Genomic DNA, 22,010 nt, shown 5'->3' with positions numbered 1-22,010 from the left:
CTGAAAATCTGCTATCGAATTACTATGAGCCGATTCCGACTCGATGGTACTTAGAGCAACTATTACTAAAATAACGAATGAGGAGTTATGGCCCTGGAACAGTTTCATTGGAAGAACTCAGTAAACTGAGGTCAATCGCTGTTGACTAAACAAAAAAAGCATCCAAAGAAGTCTCAGTAGTACATCACCAATTGCATGGCCCAGCATCAAACGCCTCTCTTCTATAAAAGCGGCGACTTCTCAGTACTCCCACAGAATGGGGAAGAAGCAGTTCACGGAGTCTGGGACTGAATAGCAAAAGCCACAATCCCTGGCTAAACTGAGGGCCAACGCCCTCGTATTCCGGACTACAATTCCCATCAGACTTCATGCGCATTTAGGGATTCTCTACACTTTCCCAACCGCCCTCCGTTGCTCTCCGTACTTTCCAGCAATTGTCTTGAAAATAGTCGTATCCCCGTTACCGGAAGCATCCATTTGACGTCACGAGAGTTTACGTATCGCACGAGGAGAGGGAGTTAGCAGACGGTCCCTGACTGCGTCCTGCCGTCCGGGACCGCGGAAGAGGCTCTGGAGGGCGGCCGGGATGCCTCGCCCGCAGCGGGTCAGTCAGCTCCTGGATCTGTGAGTCCACCCCGTCCCAGCCTTGCTTTTGCGCCGCCCCTGCACCTCCCCAGTTAAGCCTTGCCCTGTGCTCCTTTGCGTCCCCGCCCCCTTCCCTCTCTTCTGGCCTCTGATCTGAAGATCTGCCGGTGTTTATATTCCTGGGTGCCTGGTTTGTCGTCTTCCCGATGAGGACAGTTAAGCAAAGTGGGCTGCTGGACAGTCTTGCTCCTTCGTCCAGCGCTACCAAAGGGGTGTCCGAACTCCTGTCAGAGTTGACAGCACGAAGCCCTTCTAGATCTGGCAGGGTGGCCTGTTTGTGGCAGGATTTGAAAGCCTCGGTAGAACAAAAGGAAACACTAGATGGGTCTCCGAAAGGCTTTCGGCCAAGTTCCACCAGATATGTATTTGCTTTAATTGGGATAGTCTTTTTTTTCGGGCAGTATCTAGCATAGACCTTAAAAAACTATGATTTCTAAAAAAAAAAAAAACTATGTTTTCTTTATTGCGATGGCTTGACTAATCTCTCGGCCCATCCACTCACCATGAATAAGTTACTTTTTTCAGTGCCTGAGTCCTTTATAAATTTATGATAGTAAAAGTACCTATCTCGTGAAGTTGTAGTGCTAAAATAATATAAAGGATAGCTGACAAGTAATAAACTCCTATTAAATGTTGACTGTTATTCTTTCACACTGGAAATTGTGCTGGACGTTGCAGTTAAAACACCAAACTCTTCTCTCCAGAAATTTCATATTCCCATAATACATATTCAATTGCCTTCTACTCGATTCCAACTCATAGTGACTCCAACACACAATGTAATTGCCCAGAAGAGTTTGCAATCTTGTCATCTGTACGGAAACAAAACCTTTTCCCAGCAGAGTAGCTGGTGAATTCAAACTTCTGGAGTAGGTAACCATCATTAGGACTCCATCCAGTCATATCACCATATGAAAATTAAGAATAATAATCCCCTTAATCTACTGAGAGCTTCCTCAAACAGTGAGAATATGACATTTACATTGGCTCTCATGAACTTTTGGTCCTCAGTCCACAGTTTTAGTTGGGGGGAATCTCTTGATCCTCTGTTGTGTGGATTGACTTTTATATATTGTCTTGTTGTTGTTGTTATTACGTGCCGATGATTCGCTTGTGACTCATAGCAACCCTATCTACGACAGCCCCAAACTCTGCTCTGTCCTGTGCCAGTTGTGTGGTCTCTGACACTCCCATCCCGATTACCCCAGTCATTGAATCAATCCACCTCTTAGAGAAGTGTATTTGGGGCGGGGAGTGGAGGGAGGGATGGGGGAATTGCATACCAATGAAGGAATTTTTTTTTCTTCTTTTCAAAGAGAGGAGCAAACTGGTGGGGAGGGGTGGGCAGGGAGAAAAGTGCAGCAATGAATGAATGGAAATCCAAAATCTCTGTAAATGTTTATTTAAATTAATAAAAAAGAAAAAAATCAACCTCATAGAGGGCCTTCCCCTCCTGCATTGTCCCTCCACCCTACCAAGCATGATGTCCCTCTCCAAGGACCGGACTCTCCTAACAACATGTCCAAAGTATGTTAGACCCTCAGAATCCTTGCCTCCAAGGAGCCTCCCAGTTTAACCCTTTCCAGGATGAAGCTGTTTGTTTTCCTAGCAGTCCATGGTACCCTCAATACTCTTCTCCAGCACCACAGCTCAAAGGCATCAATTCTCCTTCTATCCTCCTTAGTCATTTTTTTTTCTAGACACTATATAGATTTTAGTGTCTAGAAAAAAAATTGCTCTAATTCTTGGCATAAACTTTACACCTCATCCAAATGAAAATTTCTTTTTTAGTATATACTGTTTAGAATAATGGTTAAATAACTCAAGCTAGGAATACAGATTGCTTGAGTTTGGTAAGGAGTTGTTGCATTGCCAACACAAAGGTGCACAGTTCTAATCCTTTAGCTGCCTCAAGGGAGAAAAGGTGGACAATCTCAACTCCTTTGATTTACAGGCTCTGAAAATACCCCAGAGGGTCAACTGTGAGTTAATTATAACTTGACAATACCAACAACAACAGCAGCAGCAATATTTCTACAACAGCAACACAACTCATTGCTGTCAAGTGAGAAGTGAGTCATAGCTACTGCTCCAGTGGATTATCAGAGGCTGTAAAGTGCATGAGAGGAGAGTGTCTATCTTTTTCCCTTAGAACAGCTGGAAGATTAAAACTGCCTGCCTTTGGTAAAAGGTGAAAGATTTATACAAATTGCCTTCCTTTGGGTTGGCAGAGCAACTCCTTACCTATTAGGCCTCCAGAGCTCCATTTCTTCTGTAACTTTGAGCAAATTACATAACCTATCTGGGTTTCAGTTTTCTCATTTGTAAGTGGGGAACAGTGATAATATTGGCAACCATATTGAGTTGTTTTGAAGATTAAAAACCACAGTAAAAAAAAATTGAAGGGCCTTCAGCCATCTTAAGAAATAAAATATGATCAAGAACTAATGATATTAAAAGAAGTCCAGGCTGCATTTAGGGCATTGGCTAAAAGCAAAGTATCAAGAAATGATCAATTGTCAATATACTGGAAATACTCACCTCTGTATGTGAAGAAATTTGGAAAACAGCCTGGCCATCCATCATTTGGAATAGATTGCTATTTGTGTAGTTTTCTAAGAAAAGGGTTCCAACAAAATAATAATAATACACTGTGGTGTTAGCTTAAACTTTGGCTTATTCGAAGCCATTATATTATCCCCATCTGGTCTCTAGCTACCTTAACTGCAGACACATGGTCTTAACAAATCACCAGTAGCTGTGGGACTAGGATAAGTGAGAGCGAGCTTCCCACGCTGGGCAGCAACACTTGAGGGAGATTGGAGGAAGACCCTGATGATAATGGTGGAAAGACTGGCATTTCTGTGGAGTTTGTGGCAAGGTATAACCAGAGGACCCTTGAGATGAAGGCCACAGTTAAAGGTTTTGCTGTGCTTCCCAGATTATTAAAGAGAAGCTGTCTTGTAACTACTCTAAGACAAACCTTGCTGGACGATTGAGGAAACCAGAAGCTTTTTGGATGGACTGCTGAATTGAAACCTGAGCCTGGACTAATTGAGAAATCATGCCTTGGGACTTCTGGGCTAAAACTTGAATTTCCATTGGGTGATATTCTTTGCCTCCCCCACTCTCCAACTTATTTCTCTAATAAACCCCATTCTCAGCACCACAACTGTGAGTTAAGTCTATGAGTCAACAAAAAATATTGAACCTCCTGCTACTGGTGTGGCTCTAAAGGCACCATGGGGTCAGGCTATGGGCTCTTAATCTATTTTCAATTCTGGGGCAGTGAGGGACTATGCTATTCTCACTTCTTCTGGCTTTTTCAGAGATATGCTTATGGTCCTGTGCCCTTATGCCCTATTTTCTGTTCTGAAGACACACATACACACACACACATGTAAAATTATACTGAAAATCATTCAGAAATGGTTGCAGCAGAACATCAACAATACTTCCAGAAATTCAGGCCAGATTCCAATAATGGTGTAGAACAAGGGGGTTGTAGAACATTGCTTACATCAAATAAATCTTGCTTGAAGGCAGAGAATTGACTGTACGGAGACATTAAACTGTGTGGGTCATATTAAATTATGACTAACATTGCAAAGAATGAGAATTCCAGAACACTTTATTTTACTAATGAGGAAATGTGTACTTAGATCAAGAGGTAGTTGTTCAAACAGAACAAGGGGAAACTGCTTGGTTTAAAATCAAGAAAGGTGTGCATCAGGATTATATCGTTTTACCATACTTATTCAACCTATAGGAGGATGTGGTATCAGGACTGGATGAAGATTCATTAACAACTTCAGTATGCAGATGACACAACATTACTGAAAGCTGAAAAGACTTGAAGTACTTAATGATGAAGATAAAAGTCTACAGCCTTTAGTATGTATTAGAACATAAAGAAAATCAAAAGTAAAACAGTATGCATAATAAATCAAGAAAATATTGAAGTTGTCAAGGATTTGATTTTACTTGGATCATTGCCCATGACTGCAGCAGTTCAAAAATCAAATAATGTATTACATTGGTAAATCTACTGCGTAAGGTCCCTTTAAAATTATATAGTGCTAAAAAAAGCAAAGATATTACTTTGAGGATAATATACACTTGACCTAAGCCATGAAATTTTTTATCTCTGTATAGACATGCAAATCTAGATAGTGAATAAGGAAGACTGAAGAACTAGTTACTGAGTTACAGAGTCAATCCATCTCATCAAGGGTCTTCCTTTTTTACGCTGTCCCTCCATCCTCCCAAGCTTGATGTCCTTCTCAAGGACTGGTCCCTCCTTGCAACATGCCCAAAGTATGTGAGACAGAGCTTCATAATCCTTGCCTCCAAGGAGCAGACTGCTTTCACCCTCTTCAGGACAAACCTGTTGATTCTCCTAGCAGTCCATGGTATATTCAATATTCTCCAGCACCACAGCTCAAAGGCATTAATTCTCCCTTTATCATCCCTAGTCATTGTCCAGCTTTCTGATGCATAGCACATAATTGCGAAGACCATGGCCTGGATCAGGTGCACCTTAGTCTCCAGACTGGCATTGCTCTTCAGTAATCTGGAGATGTCCCTGAAAAATGGAGATACCCACTTCCAAAATAACAGACCTTCAAAAACTCTAGCTATGATAAGAGTACCCTTGGAGTAGAGTAGCAGATATGTTAATTGAGTCTGAGACCTCAAATATGGAAATAGAAAGGAGAAGAAACAGTTGTAAACAGACTAGTGATTGGAACATAGAATGTGAGAAGCATTAATATAGAAAAGTTGGATATTGTTAAGAAAGAAATGAAAAAAAATAAATATTGACATACTAGGTTTTGGTGAAATGAAAATGACTGACAAGGGATATTTTGAATCAGACAATCATATGATCTCCTATGCTGGAGATGAAAAGGTGAGGAAAAATAAAGTTGCTTTCATAGTTAAAAATTTATTTGTATATCTATCTTGAAATACAATTTTTGGGTGACAGGAAAATATCCACACATATACAAGGAAGTCCAGTGAATACAACTATCATTCAGATATATGCGCCAGCAACAAGAGAAGATAATCAACCATGTAATTAAGATGCATTAATAATAATGGTGACTGGAATGCAAAAGTTGGAAATGGGAGAAGAATCAGTAATTGGAAAACATGGACTTACTTGGTGACAGAAATGAAGCTGGAGGCAGAGTGATAGAATTCTGTACAATGACTTATTCATTGCAAATACTTTATATAAGAAACATAAACTCTCTACACATGGATTTCACTTGATGGTGTGTATAGGAATCAGGTCGACTATATCTGTGGGAAGAATCACTGGAGAAGGTCAATTTCAGCTGTGAAACCTAAGCAAGATGCTGTTTGTGGAACAGACCACCATCTACTCAATATGCAAGTTCAAGCTGGAGCTAAAGAAGGTTAAATCAAATCCACAGGAACCAAAGTTTGGCTTTGAGACTATCCCACTTGAATTTCAAAGCCATCTCAGGAACAGATTAGAGACCTTGAACACTAATGAGCAAAGAAGACCAGATGAGCTGTGGGAGGATATCAAGAGTAGCATCCATAAAGAATGCAAAAAGTCATTACAAAGGCAAAGGAGGAAGAAAAGACCAAGTTGGATGAACTTGTACATAACAACAGTTTATATTGGATTCAAGAGAGAATAAGGACCCTGGGCAAAGACATACTACTTATTTACTTATTACCTCTTAACTTTGTTGTAGTCCTGGAACATAATAATTGGCTTTTATGAATATGTAATAGGGAAATGTAAGCATGTAACACAGAAAAACTACCAATTGTATATTCAGTAGTGGAAACCATAACAATGTATATTGATAGAAGTAAGAGCCATGGTAAGATGAGAACAAACCTCAGACTAACCTCAAAAACTATCCTTGCAAAGGACCCTAAGTTGAACTGCATAAACTTTGGAATAATTTATGCCCAGGGACTGTTAAAACAGTAGTGTCATCAGCCTGCAGTTAGTAGAGGTTAACATATCAGAAACAGAGAGAGACCAAGAGAAGATCCCTTGTAAAATGACTGTCATCTCAAGGAGATGGTACAGATGCATAAGGCTGTACCTGTTAAAGAGTACTGTCAGAGGCTGCATATAAAGGACAACTTCAAACTCAACTCATTGCTATTGAAATTGAGCCAACTCAACTAATCCTCCAGTGGATTATTGGAGGTTATAGGTAGCACAAGAGATTGCCCATCTTTCTCTTAAGGAGCCCCTGGTGGATTCAAACAGCCACAGGGGAACCATTTTTGGATTAGCAGTGCAAATCTCTGTGAACTCCAGCACTAGGGTTCCCTGAGAGAAATACACTTCTTCACTACATCCAGCCACATCGTTTAGCAGGTAAACAATACCAAGTCTTGCTAGGGGGTAATGTACCACTCTCCAAATTTACAAATTCAAGCTTTGAGTAGTAATACTTAAGGATGCTTTGGACAGAATATTAAATGATCCAGGAAGCAGTAAAAGAAGATGGAAGGAATTGGCTGATATGGAAGAATTTCATGAAACAACGTATGAGCAAGAGCCTGTGGTGATGAAGCAAGAAGTTCAAGCTGCTCTGAAGGAATTGGCAAAAAACCTCAAGGCCCCAGGAATTGACGGCATACTGATTGACTTATTTCAACAAAGAGATGCTGCCCAGAGTTGTGCCAAGAAATCTGGAGGACAACCACCTTGCCAACTGACTAGAAGAGATCTATATTTGTTCCCATTCCAAAGCAAGGTGGCAACAGAGTGTGGAAATTATTGAATAATTATTAAATAATATCATTAATGTCACCTGTAAGCAAGATTCTGCTGAAAATTATCCAAAAATAACTGGAACAGCACATCAGCATAGAACTGCCAGTTGTGAAGGCTATGTTTAGAAGAGATCATGGTACTTGGGATAGTAAAGCTAATGTTAGGTAGATCCTGGCTGAAAGCAGAGAGCACCAGAAGAAAGTCCATCTGTGTTTCATTGACTATATAAAAGCATTTGACTATGGATCACAACACACTGTGACTAACTCTAAGAACAATTGGAATCCCAGAACACTTGATTGTGTTTATGTGAAGCATTACTTGGACCAGGAGGCAGTCGTCAGAACAGAGCAAGGAAACACTGCATGGTTTAAAATCGGGAAGGGATGTGTCCTATCTCCATACCTTTTCAATCCATATGCAGAACAGATCATCCAGGAGGCTGGGCTCTATGAGGAAGAATGTGGCATCAGCATTGGAGGAAGACTCATCAACACCCTGCGTTATGCAAATGACACAAACTTGCGCTGAAAGTGAGAAGGACCTGAAGCATTTGGTGTAGAAGGCCAAGTACTGCAGTCTTCAATATGGATTGAAATTCAACGTCAAGAAAACAAAAATTCTCACCACTGGTCCAAATAACAGCAGTATGATAGATGGTGAAGAGACTGAGATTGTTAACAGCTTCAGTTTGCTTGGCTCCATAATCTATACTCTTGGTACCAGCAGCGAGGAAAACAAAAGATTAATTGCATTGGGAAAGTCAGGGACATCTCCAGAGTCCTGGAGAGCAATGATGTCAGTCTGGAGACTAAAATGTGCCTCTACCAGGCCATGATTTTCACAATTCCACACTATGCATCAGAAAGCTGGACAGTGACTAGAGGTGATAGACAAAGAATGATGCCTTTGAGCTGTGTTACTGGAGAAGACTATTGAATATACCATAGACTGCTAGGAGAACAGACAGATTTGTACCTTGGAGGCTGTTCCTTGGAGGCAAGGAATCTGAAGCTCTGTCTTACATACTTTGGGTATGTTGCAAGGAGGGACCAGTTCTTAGAGAGGGACATTATGCTTGGGAGAGTGAGGGACAGTGCAAGAGAGGAAGACCCTTAATGAGATGAATTGACTCAGTGACTAGGGTAATGGGGGTATACATACTTGTCAGAGACAATAAGGTTGGCTCTGAATAGAGTAGGGTTCAGAGCTGTTACATATAGGGTCCCTATGAGTAACAGGCGACTTGACAGCACATGACAACATTGTTAATTCAAGTTTTTAACAAAAAGTATGATATATTAAAAGTGGGAAATGTAACCTATAGACTAGGAGTAGGGAATGGCAAGCACGCAACAAAAACTACTTTTGAAGCAGTCTAGATATATGACATCAAATAATTGAAAGCAGCTATTTTAAATATGTTCAAAGAATTACAGTAAACTTTTTAAAGGTGTAAACAAAGGTATTGTGGTACTAGCCCATCAAATAATGGGATAGAACTTAAAGAACAGAATTAAAATTCTGGAGTTCAATAATACAGTAAGTGAAATAAAAATTTGCTAGAACTCAACATCATATTTTAACCGGAAGAAGAAAGAACTCGTAAATTTGAAGAAAAATAAATAATGTAATATTTCAATGATAGAGAAAAAGAAAAATTAACAAAGCCTCAGAATTCGTGCATCAGTATAATATAAGGAGCAGAAAAAATATTCAAAGAAACAATGATTAAAAAGTTTCCAATGAAAACATCTAAGAAGCTAATCAAGCGTCAGGTAGGGTATGCACAAATCCACACACAGAAAAATAATAAAAATGCCAAAGACAAAAGGAAAATTTTGAAAGCAACAAGAGAAGAGTAACTTTTCATTTAAGAGGAAACACATACAATAAGATAAATAATAAAACAGCTGACTTTTCCTAAAAAACAATGCTTTCATCAAAAGAACACATTCCATAGTAATAGAAAGGGGACATATTCAGAGTTCTAAAAGAATTTCCGTAATGGTTACCCATGGTGGACAGTGTTTGGTGGAGCTTCCCAGTTAAAAACAATCTTGGAAGCAGGAGTGGCATCCACTTCTGAAACGACTTGCCTCCAGAAACTCTATGAACAGTGCTCAGGTCTTTCGTTTATAGGGTCACTATGCGTCATCTATGACTCGACGGCACCTAACAACAACAGAAGAAAAGTATTGTCAAGCAAAAATCCAGTTGCCTCCAGAAACTCTATGAACAGTGCTCAGGTCTTTCGTTTATAGGGTCATTATGCGTCATCTATGACTCGACGGAACCTAACAACTACAGAAGAAAACTATTGTCAAGCAAAAATCCAGTATCTAGCAAAAGTACCCATTAAAAATGAAGATGAAATAAAGACATTGCTAGGTAAACAGAAACTGGAAAGGCAGTTGCTACCAGAATAGTTCTGTAAGATAAACTACAGGAAGTTCTTCAAGATGAAAGTGTCTTCACACAGTGTACACACAGATAAAAACAAAGGTAAAGGTAATTATATAATTATAAAAGTTTGCATAAATGCATATTTCTTTTCTTAGCAACTTAAAAAGAAACAATATACAATTATATATAACTTAATATCTATTCTGGCAACGTCTAATTATATAATGTGCCCATGTTCCTATAAAGGTTTTGTTTTTTTCTTATTTATGAGAAGGCAGTTCTCCTTTAGTTTTTTATTTCTTCCTAATGGTTTTAAAGTTTCCAAACTCAAACTCTTGCATCTCTTGACCACAAATGGGGTACAAGTAGGTGAGATAGATGATTTACCTGTAGGTGAGTGGTTGGTCAGGCAAGGTTGCCCTTCCTTCCTCCTTGCAACTTCTCACTCTCCTTCCACTACGACTGCTGGCCATTCATTCCTCTAACCTCTGCTAGCCGCCCCAACAGCAGCCCCAGTAATGAGGATGATTGAAAGTGAGTTCCCATATTTTGCACAAAATATACATCACATAATGTCCTGTTTCACAGAATATATGTTGCAGATGTTAATCAGTGCATACCTATATTTGTATTATTGAGCCATCACATATGCAAATGTATGTATGTTTGCAAGTAACTGCACAAAGTGGTGGTGTTGATATGTACCATTGAGTCATCTTAGACTCATAGTGACCCTATGTATAATAGCTCTGAACCCTGTCCTATCCAGAGCCAATCTCACTGACTCATACACCATATCACATTGTGTGATAAGTGTCTAAGGTTACCACCATAACCATGTCAATCCATCTCATCTAGGTTCTTCCTCTCCTGTGCTGTCCCTCCACCTTTCCAAGCACGATATCCTTCTCCAAGGACTAGTCCCTCCCTGGCCACATGCCCAAATTAGGTGCCTGGAATAGAAATTCTTTCAGACTAAGACAATAACAAGATGATGACACAAATTCACAGAAACAAATGAAGATAGCCAGAAATGGTTGATAGAAGAAATGACATAAATATACACTTGATTTCCTTTCTTTTGTAATTTCTATAAAAGACATGAATTCTGGAAAATAACTATAGCAATGTATTATTGGTATTGTTAAGGATAAAAGATGTCTGTTAACAAAGGACAGCTTTGTGACAATTAATTGACAAACGGGACCACTACTGTTTGTGTTTCTGGGATGCAGAAGAGAGGAAGAATAGCAAAACTGCAGTCTGTTCAGAAAAAAACAGGTTTGCCCTGGTGATAAGCAAAGGAACTTACCAGAAGTGGTACCTTAAGAACAGATCCCCATGGGGAGCTCTGGTGGCCTAGTGGCAAGAAGCTGCACTGCAATCCCAGAGGCACAAGGTTCAAATCAACCAGATGCTCTGCCGAGGAAGGAGGGACAATCTCCTGTACCAGTCAGATCTGATTTGATGGTACACACACACAAAAATAATAAAATAAAAAAAAGAAAAAAAGAACAGATCCCCATGGTAGCACTCGGGAGCCATTCTAGGAGTGCAACAGTTGTCACTTTTATAGAGGCTTAAAGTAATACATACTTTTACAAGATTGGCTCAAAGTAGAATTTTAAAATTAAAACATGAGTTACATTCAAGTGCAAAATGTAGCCTTACCAGGCAAGTCTCAGCCTCAGACAGACAACATCCTGGCCAGCCATTGCACAGCCCCATATGACATGTCATTGATGCCATTTAAGAGAATCACTAAATAAATTGCTCCACTGTCAGTAACTTTGCCAGACTCATCTTTGATGACCTTGGACCCTGTGAACTACATCACTTCTGGAAGCTGTCTATACCATCCAGACTTCTAAGCATGGCATGTGTGTTATAGATGTAACACAGAACAATGTCATATTGCTCCCTTGACACCAGCTACCATGAGCAGAAGCCTCTGCCAGAGAGAAAAGTAATGCCAATGACATGGACAACCATGTCCTCCCCATCTCTTAAGGCCAGAAGGAATAGAAGAAGCTCTGTCAGTATTTCTGGAACAGCAGGCAAATATATTCATTAAAGATCCAATGATGAATATTCCTCAGATATAACCAAACACCTTCTGATTTTGGTTTTCTAGATTTAAAAATTTAAGACCATAATCTTTTTTTTAAAAAAAAAATTTATTATTTTGTGTGTGTGTACCATCAAATCGGATCTGAGATTGCCCCTCCTTCTCCAGCAGAGCATCTGGTGGATTCACACCACATACCTCTGGGATTGCAGTGCAGCTTCTTGCCACTAGGCCACCAGAGCTCCCTTTAAGACCATAATCTTATGGGACAGCTTAGTCATTTGGCATAATATAGTTTACAAAATTTCATGTTCTAAAAAAAATTAAAACCATGTTCTAAATCGCATTATTGTGTGATAAATGTCTAAGGTTAAAGCTTATGAGCGCCCATCTAAAAAATAACTGTTGTCCTCTGCTCATCAGGAGCAAAGAGTGGGAAAGTAACCAAAATCTCAAACAAGTCTGTAAGGTTAATACCCTACAGGAGTCACAGTGTCATCTACCCTAAAACCAAAACTCGGTGGTGCCTAGTCACCACCATGGACTGTTCTGACCATAGTAGATGTCCAAGATGGAGTGAAAGAAACATACAACAAAAATAAAACTTGGAGGCACGATGGGGGGAGGACCAGACTAACAGGACTGTTGAAGACTAATTGTTGTGTACCATCGAGTCAGAACCAACCCATCTATAGCTGACTCTCCAGCATGTTTTTAGAGGTAATAAATCACACAGGAGGAGATTGCCCATCTCTAATTCATGAAGCAGCTGGTGGATTTGAACTGCATGCCTTTGAAATTACAGTGCAACTTCATACAACAAGGCCATAAGACCAAAGGGTTACCTAAAACAGTTGTCCTGAAACGATTTTTAAAGCTTGAACCAAAACTGTTGCTTGAGATTGCCTTTTACCAAAAAACCAGAATGATACTTAAAGGATATTATCACAAGACTGGTGCTCTATTTAAAAAAAAAAAATCATCTGTGTGAGATCAAAAGATCAGTAATTACTCTAAAGCCAAGATGAGAAAGGCCAAGGGATCAGGAAAACTATGGAGTACTGGGAATGGAACAACCAGAACATGAAAAGAGTGCGATCCATTGTGAAAAATAGAATTGTCATGGAATATTTGTGTGGAAATTGGTTATACAGAACCTAACTTGCTGTATGAAGTTTCACAAAAAATACATTATAATATCATGGGGGGTTGTTTCTGGGGTAGAGAGTCTTAAAGCAACAATAGTGTGGGAGCAGTATCACCAGCACCAGCTGGACACAGTAAGTGGTACAAAATGTAACTCCCAACTCCAACACCTCCCAGCATGTGCCCAGGCAGTCTCCTCTGTGCCTTGGCCTTTTTTTCCTTATCAACCAGACACTGAGAGGAGCCCCTCTCCAGGTCTGCAGACCATGGGTGGTCTCCAGCATGATGCACTGACAGTTCTTAACTTCCGTGAAGAGGCAGCATTGTGCAAATTTGTGTGAGTGTACCGTCAAATCAGATCTGACTGGTACAGGAGGAGATTGTCCCTCCTTTTCCCGGCAGAGCATCTGGTGGATTCGAACCGTGTGCCTTTGGGATTGTAGTTGCAGCTCCTTGCCACTAGGTCACCAGAGCTCCCCTACGTTGTGCAAATTTGATATTACAACTTATCATTTGTTTTTAAAAGTTACACAGAAAGTGACTGTTGACTATGTTAACAGGCAATTGTTTACTTGTAGTTCTTCGAAAAAGCTTTGAAATATTTTTCTGGAATTCTTTTTGAGAATGAATATAAGAAAATGGCACCATAATGGAATAAGGCAATCTTATCTGCATATTGAATACAAAGTATATCCAATGTTTGTTTAAAAGCTTTTTATAGTATGTTCATTTTATTTAAAAATAAGTGCGTTTGAGATGGCTAGGTTGGCACAGGATATAATAGCGTTTAGAGCTCTTGTACATAGGGTTGCTATGAGTCATAAATGACCCGATGGCACATAACAACAACAAACAACAAGTAAAGCCTGCAGCAATCCTAGTGGCACAGATGTTTAAGTGCTCTGCTGCTAACCACAGGGCTAGCGGACAGTCTGACATCTGTTTCCATAAAATTATAACCAAGAAATCCCTGTGGAGCAGTTTTCTCTATCATATGTCATTGTTGTCACATCTATTATGACTCATATGGACCATATGTACAATAGCTCTGAACCCTGCTGTGTCTTGAGCCAATCTCACTATCTCTGGCACATCTACCACCATTACCTCAATCACTGTGTCAGTCTATCTCATTCAGGGTCTTCCTCTCCTGCACTGTCCCTCCACCCATAAAAGCATGATATCCTTCCCCAGTGACTGGGCTGTCCTGGCAACATGCCTCAAATATGCAAGATGGAGCCTCAGTGTAACAGCTTGGTTTCAGCCTCTCCAGGGTAGACCTGTTAGTTCTCTTTGAAGTCCATATTATGTTCAAGACTCTTCTCTAGCACCACAACTCAAAGGCATCAATTCTTCTTTTCTCATCGTTAGTCGTTGTCCAGCTCTCTGATGCATAGCAAGTAATTGCAAAGACCATGACTTGGATTAGACTTATCTAAGTCTCTAGACTGACACTCTTGCCTGTCAGTACTCTAGAGAGGTCCCTGACAGCCGGTTTTCCTAGTACAATTCATCTTTTGATTTCCTGACTGCTGGTGCCAAGAGTGTTGATTGTGGAGCTGAGCAAGTTGTAATTGTTAACAACCTCAATCTTTTCTCCATCCACCATGGTGCTGCCAGTTGGCCTAGTGGTGAGAATATTTGTCTTGTTGATGTTGACCTTCGATTCATATTGAAGACTTCAGTCCTTGACCTTCTGCAGCAAGCTTCAGGTCCTCCTCAGTTTCAGCAAGCTAGATTGTGTCATCTATATAATGTAGGTTGTTGATGAGTTTTCCTGCAATTCTGATGCCACATTCCTTCTTATAAAGCCTAGCCTCCTGAATGATCTCTTCTGCATATAGATTGAAGAGGTATGGAGACAGGATAACAGAGTATGGAAATTATCATACATTATCATTCAAATCACATGCAAGCAAAATCCTGCTGAAGATTATCCAGAAATGACTGGAATAATACATTGACAGAGATCAGAAATATAGGCTGGGTTTAGAAGTAGTCGTGGCAGTGGAGACATTATTGCCAATGTCAGATGGATCTTGGTAGAAAGCAAAGAGTACAGAGGGATATCTATGTTTCATTTCTATGCAAATGCATTTGACTGTGTTGATTACAACAAATTGTGGCTAACCTTGATAAGAATGGGAATCCCCAAAAACACCTGATTCTGCTTCTGCGAAACTTTTACTTGGACCAGGAAGCAGTTCTCAGAACAGAGAAAGGAAATACTGCATGGTTCAGAAGCAGGAAGGGAGTATGTCAGGGATGCATCCTGTCTCCTGTCTTTTCAAACTTTGTGCAGAACAGACCTTTTCATTGATAATACGTAACAATGACAATAGTAGTTTCAAGTTACAAGAGTAGTTTCCCTGAAGAAAAAAGAACGTACAGGTTCCCCTCCCCCCAAAAATAGAGAGAGTTTGATCCATTCGAGAGAGTTCTGGGACCTGTAGGAAGCAGCTGCTCTGCCAAGTGAAAGATCATACCTCTCTGTCTGTTAAAATGTTCCCCACACCCACCCCCTGCCAGCAGCTCCATAGGAGAAAGATGCACAATCTCCTCATGATTTTTAGCTTCAGAAACCTACTGAAAGATCAGCAGTGAGTTGAATCTGATGGGACAGCAATGAATTTGAGAATGTTGTGTAGTTGATCTTCCCATACTAACTCTTAAGTATATAAAGATCCTGTTGAAAGTATACTTTTCTTTGTAACAGGAAAATAATCAGATCAAATTTAGACCAAGCAAGAGCAGTACCCTCCCGTCTCTTGGTTACATATTTGTATTTTCAAGGGAAGTACCCTTCATATTATTGTATACTCAGATAACTGTGTATCATTCTCCTAGAGTCAGCATTGACTTAGTAGAAAACACTACATGTTGTTGCTGTGTACCATCAAATTGGAACCGACCCTTAGCTGACCATCCAGCAAATTTTCAGAGGCAGTAAAGCACATGAGAGTTGCATAACTCCTCCCAAACTAAGAAATACATAACAGCTTTCTCAAACAAACCTCTTATTTTAACAGCTTATGTGACCTCATTGCAGGTTCTATCCTCTCATGTCAAGAGTTAAGGCAATAATGGAAGCTGTTAAAGTATAAACTACCTCAACTCATGTCTAAAATAACAAGTACTGTCAAACTACTAGATAAATATTAACTTTATTCTTAAAGTTATTCCTGACAGTAACTAGGGAGTTCCTTTCCATCCCTGAAACTGAAAAAAATTTGTCTAGCTCACAAAGAAATGAGCAGAGGCAAATTTAGAAGAAGTAGTATGATATTTATTTACATAGAAATGGCTGTTTCCATGCAATCTAGTCATACTTGAGAGCCAGCCAATTTTGAATAGTAAATACTTGCACTTCCTCATGACTGGCAAGTTGTCTGAATAAGAGGTCAGAATTTATTGGATTTTCTGTCTTTGAAATAATCAGTGGTACTGCTTGTCACTGGATGTAGAGGAAGATGCCTTAGCATCTCACTGGATCCATATATTTGCTGCTCCCTACTCCACCTACTCCACTCTAAGGGGAAACCTAAACAAAACAAATCTGAGAAACACAGATAGCTTTAGGAAGGGACTTACCTGTTAGCCAAATTTTGTTTTTCATATTTACTTTGATGTTATTGAGAATATACACCATAAAACATAGACCATTTCATCCATTTTCCATATACAATCAGTAACACTGATTATAGTCTTCAAACTGTGTAATCATTCTTACTCCTTTTCCATTACCATCAACCCACTGACCCTTAAAGTTCTTATCTAGTCATTCAAGTTGCTTTTATAACTTTGATCTCCTATAGATCTTAAAAGAGAATTATGCTCAAAGAAGACTTTTCTTATGCTGTTGTTTTTAGGTGCCTCTGAGTCAAATATAACTCATAGTGACCTTATGAACAATACATCAGAATCTTGTCCTATCTGTGCCATCAGCATGAACTCGGCTGTGCTCAAGCCTATTGTTATAGTGATGGTATCAATCAAGCAACACAGCATCACAACAACACGTAAACCATCATAGTATGGCAAACTGACAGGTAGCATTTTTTTAGTAGTTAAGCTACTAAAGTAGTTGGGGGTTTTGGGATTTTTTTTCTTTTTTTTTTAGCTTGGTTTTCAGAAGACTTCAAGCGATATTTTTGTTTTGTCAAGATCTGAAAAGAACATAAGCAACACAATGAAATTTTATGAGGTGACAACTAAAATTTGAAAATGAGAACTATCTTAGGAAAAGAGCAAAGAGATATACTTTTCTGTGGTTTGGCCCTCCAATATGGATAGAATTTAAAGGCCAGTTACTGGGAGTGAAAGTTTAATGTTATTGGAGAAAAGTACAATAGAGGCCTCCCATATATAGAGTGGCTTATTTGGGTAAGAACCTTTTCTACCAATTTTTAATAGAAAGTAAAAATTTTCACAACTAGAACAATATGCAGCATTGTTATAGATGGAGAAAACATTGAAGTTTTTTGTGATTTTCATTTACTTAAATCCACAATCAACATCCATTGTAACTGAAGTAAAAAAATAAAAAGCATGTGGCACTGGGAAAAATCTACTGTGAAGGACCTCTCCACAGTGCTAAACAGCAAGGATGTCTTGAGCATATTTAAAGACCAAGGTACACCTAATTCAAGCCATAGTCTTTTCAGTTACTCCTGTGGATCTGGAAGTTGGACAATGCATAAAGATGACTGAAGAAGATTCAATGCCTTTGAATTGTGGTGTTGGAAAAGAGTACTGAATATCCCATGGACTGCCAAAAGAACAAGTCTGTCTTGGAGTAAATGCAACCATGGTGTTCCTTAGAGGCAAGGATAGTTAAAACTTCATCTCACATACTTTGAGCATGTTTCCAGGTGATGCCAACACACTGGGAAAGTTGAAAGGTCAGATAAAGAGAGGAAGACCTTTAACAAGATGGATTGACACAGTGACTGTGCTGATGGCCTTGAGCATATCAGAGATCATGAAAATGGCACAGATAGGGCAGGCTTCACATCTGTGGTTTATGAGAATCACTATGAGTCATAGTTGACTCAATGGTACTTAAGAACAACAACTGGTTTTTTACATATTTAAAACCCGATGTTTGATGAAGATTTAGACCTTCAGTATGTTTGATGACAGGGAAAATGAAAAGATACATTGCTAATGTATAATGACAATTCTGTTTAAGAAATTAAGATATTAGTAAAAATTTATTCATTATAAAAGAAGAGTAGAGGAACTACAAAAATTTATAGAAAACAAAAAATATATAGATGTAAATTCATCTGCAAGGGTAATAAAAATATGCATGGAATATATGATCCAGTCAAAAGATATGTTTTTCAGTCTGGGAAAAAAAGTCATAACATACTTAATTAAAATAAAGAGTTAAGACCCTTTGATTCTCTACAATCCTGCACAACTCTTGGCATTTAAAAATGCAATTTTTATTTTAAATAAAAAGTGAAAGATCAAACAAAATTTTCTGGAAGAAAGCACAGCAGAATATCTCCATGAAGTTGAGACAGAGTTTATAAACAAGGTGTCCCAGTGGTAAGGAGTTGGAAAAAAGTATTGACTGCCAAAAAACCCCAACAAATTGTCTTGGCAGAGGTGCAACCAGGATGTACCTTAGAGGCAAGGACTGTGAAAGTTAGTCTCACATACTGTGGGCATGTTGTCAGGAACAACCCGTCCTTGGAGAAAGACCTCATGTTGGCAAGGTGGAGGATCTGAGAAAGAGAGGAAAACCCTCAACAAGATGGATTAACACAGTTACTGTAAAATAATAGTGAGGGCAGTGTAGAATAAGGCAAGGTTCAAATCTTTTGTTCATAGGATTACTTTGAGTTGTCGTTGATACCATGTTGTTGCTATGTGCTGTCACGTCGCCTATGACTCATAGTGACCCTATGCACAATAACTCTGAACCCTAGCTGTCTCTGACACAGTTAACCCCACTGTGTCAAGCTACCTCAACCAGGGTCTTCCCCTCTTACACTGTCCCTTCACCCTTTCAGTTGTGATGTCCTTCTCAAAGGACTGGTCCCTCCTGGCAAAATGCCAGAAATACCATAACACCTAACACCACCACTTTTACAGAATATTCTAGAAATAGCCATAATGTTCATCAATAGGAGGATAACTAAATAAAAATTATCTACACTCTGAAATATTATTGTTATTAAAGGAGAATTAGGAATGAACTTGGGATGCCACAGAAGAATTTTGTAACTTATTATTGGATGAAAAAATGATGGAGAGAATATAGAAAACTGGCTATACTATGGTGGCATTTTATAAAGCATTGTTCCCTCCCCAGCCCTGTAAATATATGCATGTGTGAGTTTATAAGCACACAGGGGTGGGGAGAATATATACATGCATACATACATCAGGTTAGAATAGGATCTCTGGTAGCACAATGATTAAGCACCTGCCTGCTAACTAAAAAGCAACTGTTTGAACCCACTAGTGTTTCTGCAGGAGAACAGGCTTGACCATTTGCTTTTATAACAATTATAGCCAAGAAAATCTTATGGAGCATTTCTACTCTGCTCCATAGAGTGTCTGTGAGTTGGAATTGACTCAAGGAATACAACAACAGGGGAGAATATGCATGTCGATGGTGAGAGAAAGGTAGAAGCAAACAGGGTAAGAGGGGGAAAGAATGATTGTGCATAAAAAATACATGGTTTTATTTATTCATGTGTGTTAGATATTATGTGTGACATTATTTATATATTGTTGTTCTTGTGAAGTGCTGTTGGGTCGATCATGACTCATAGCGACCCTATGAACAGAAGACCTTAGCCCTGCTTTATAATTATTGTTGTCTCCAAGATCATAGAGTTATTTCTATATTGAAATAAAATAATATTTTTAATTGTTTAAAGTATGAGTGCCTCACATAGTTGGAATCTCCGGTGTTATGAGATAGGTCTTAGCAAGTCACATTTTGGTGTTGCCTTCTCTGTCTAGTCTACATTTCAGTATGCTATTCTGACAGGGTATATGGTCTCTTTATGATTTTTGCTGTTTATTTTAGTATAATTATGTCATCATACCTATATAAGTTTTAATAAAAACAATGGCATTAAATTGGCAGGATTAGTGCAGCTACCATGGAAGGCCGTATGGCACATTCTCCAATTCCATTACTGGGAATATATCCTAAAGAAATCAGAAATTCCAGCCAAACAGATACATGCACACCCATGTTTATTGCTGCATTGTTCATATTAGCAAAGAGATGGAAACAACTCCAGTGCCTATCAACAAACGAATGGATGGAGAAGCTATGATATAGTCACATAATGGAATTCTATGCAGCACTGAAAAACAAGGAACTCAGGAAATACTGCACAAAATGGGTGACCATGAATGACATTATGCTGAGTGAAATATCTCAGTCACAAAAGGACAAATACTGAATAATGCCACTGTTATGAAATAGGACTGACATGGACATGGGGAGGGAGAAAGAAAAGAGGGGATAAATGATTTACACTGCATTGAAACAGATGAGGACTAGAACTTCTTAAAAGGAATATATGATTAGGTATTATTTGCATGACAGCAGTCCAGAATAAGAGCTGCATAGTAAAGTGGATGTGATTGGGGTCAGGATTATAAAACAATGAAAGAATTCTTTTCTAAGAGAAAAGCAAACTGTTGGGGGAGGCAGTGGGCAGGGAGGAAAATGAACAACAATGAGTCAAGGAAATACAAGTTCTGTATAAATGTTCATCAAAATCTCAATTAAAAATTTTTTTCAAAAAAATTGGCAGGATTAAAGAGAAACTTTTAAATTGGGGAGGCACAAATATATAATTTTTAGGACTATGTGACTGAATTCTTAATGGTAATGGTTTCTTAAAATTATAAGGAATGACTTGGGAGAAAAACTTTTTTCTCTTTTATCATTTAAAATACATTTTAATAAATGAATTATGCTAAGGGAAAATGTAGAGTACAAGGTGATATAGTCATAAATTCTTAGTAGAGACTATTTGCAGCAGAACAGAGACCAGACATTGTGCTAATAGTGTGGCACCTGTTAGATGTTTGTTAGTCACAGAATAAACAAGACAGGAATGAGTAAACATCAAATGTCCTCTTCAACCAAGCATCTTGAAGTTACTTAGGATCCTGGAAAAAGGAATACCAGTGTGCCTCTCTCTCTCCGAGTTAGCATACCTAACAGTTCAAACATGTCTGTGTGACAAATAACATGTATAGAGATCAGTAGAAGAAAGGGGCAATAAAAGGGATAATAAAAGATAAAAAGGATAATAAAAACAAAGATTGCCTGTAAGCAATGGATGTTATTCACTACCCCTTTTTAGGGGGAGAGAGAAAATATCTCCTGATGTCTATTCTAGATTTTCTTCCCATTTACCCCACTAAGAATGCTTGTAAGAGTTCTGAGTTTCTTCACAGTACAGTCATCATGTGCAGCCAGGGTAGAAGAGCATCTTTCTTGTTAATTCTAAACACAGGATAGGCTTTCGAATCCTGTAAAACTGAAGTTGTACACATTACTATAAAACATGCACCCTATTATTATGTTAAGGTTAAGTGCCCTTATAAAATTGCTATAGGTGGGAATGACTAAATATTAACAAGCATTAGAATAAGTCTTGGAGATCAGTCCTGCATAATGTACTTTGTTGTGTTTCTTTTGTTTTTTCCAGATGCCTTTGGTGCTTCATGAAGAATATCTCTAGGTATATCACAGACATTAAGCCTTTGCCTCCCAACATAAAGGATAGACTCATCAAGATAATGAGCATGCAAGGAAGGATAACAGATTCTAATATAAGTGAGGTAAGGGCATATATGTAAATTTAAATCAAACATTTTAGATTTTACTAGTTGGATGTGGTTTCAAAACTTTTGGAGCAATGGTGGATAGTAGAATTCTTGTTATATGCCTTTGAGTCAGAATCAACCCATAGC

The 22,010-nt window shown here is 38.8% G+C and overlaps 1 protein-coding gene across 1 annotated transcript in view; it reads left to right on the top strand.

Annotated features, from left to right (window-relative positions):
* The first annotated feature begins 455 nt into the window (after nt 1–455).
* The window catches only part of AMN1 (antagonist of mitotic exit network 1 homolog (S. cerevisiae)), a 60,821-nt gene continuing 39,266 nt past the window's right edge, over nt 456–22,010 (top strand). The window contains exons 1-2 of the mRNA XM_006895085.1: nt 456–624; nt 21,746–21,878. Coding sequence (XP_006895147.1) covers nt 587–624; nt 21,746–21,878 — 171 coding nt within the window. The 5' untranslated portion in view covers nt 456–586. The remainder of the gene's footprint in view (nt 625–21,745; nt 21,879–22,010) is intronic.

The sequence above is a fragment of the Elephantulus edwardii genome, unplaced genomic scaffold (assembly GCF_000299155.1).
Source record: "Elephantulus edwardii isolate Elephantulus edwardi_28Jun2011 unplaced genomic scaffold, EleEdw1.0 scaffold00157, whole genome shotgun sequence".
NCBI classification, from domain to species: Eukaryota; Metazoa; Chordata; class Mammalia; order Macroscelidea; family Macroscelididae; genus Elephantulus; species Elephantulus edwardii.
Note: the sequence above shows the minus strand (reverse complement) of the source record. Positions and strands in the feature narration are given on the sequence as shown.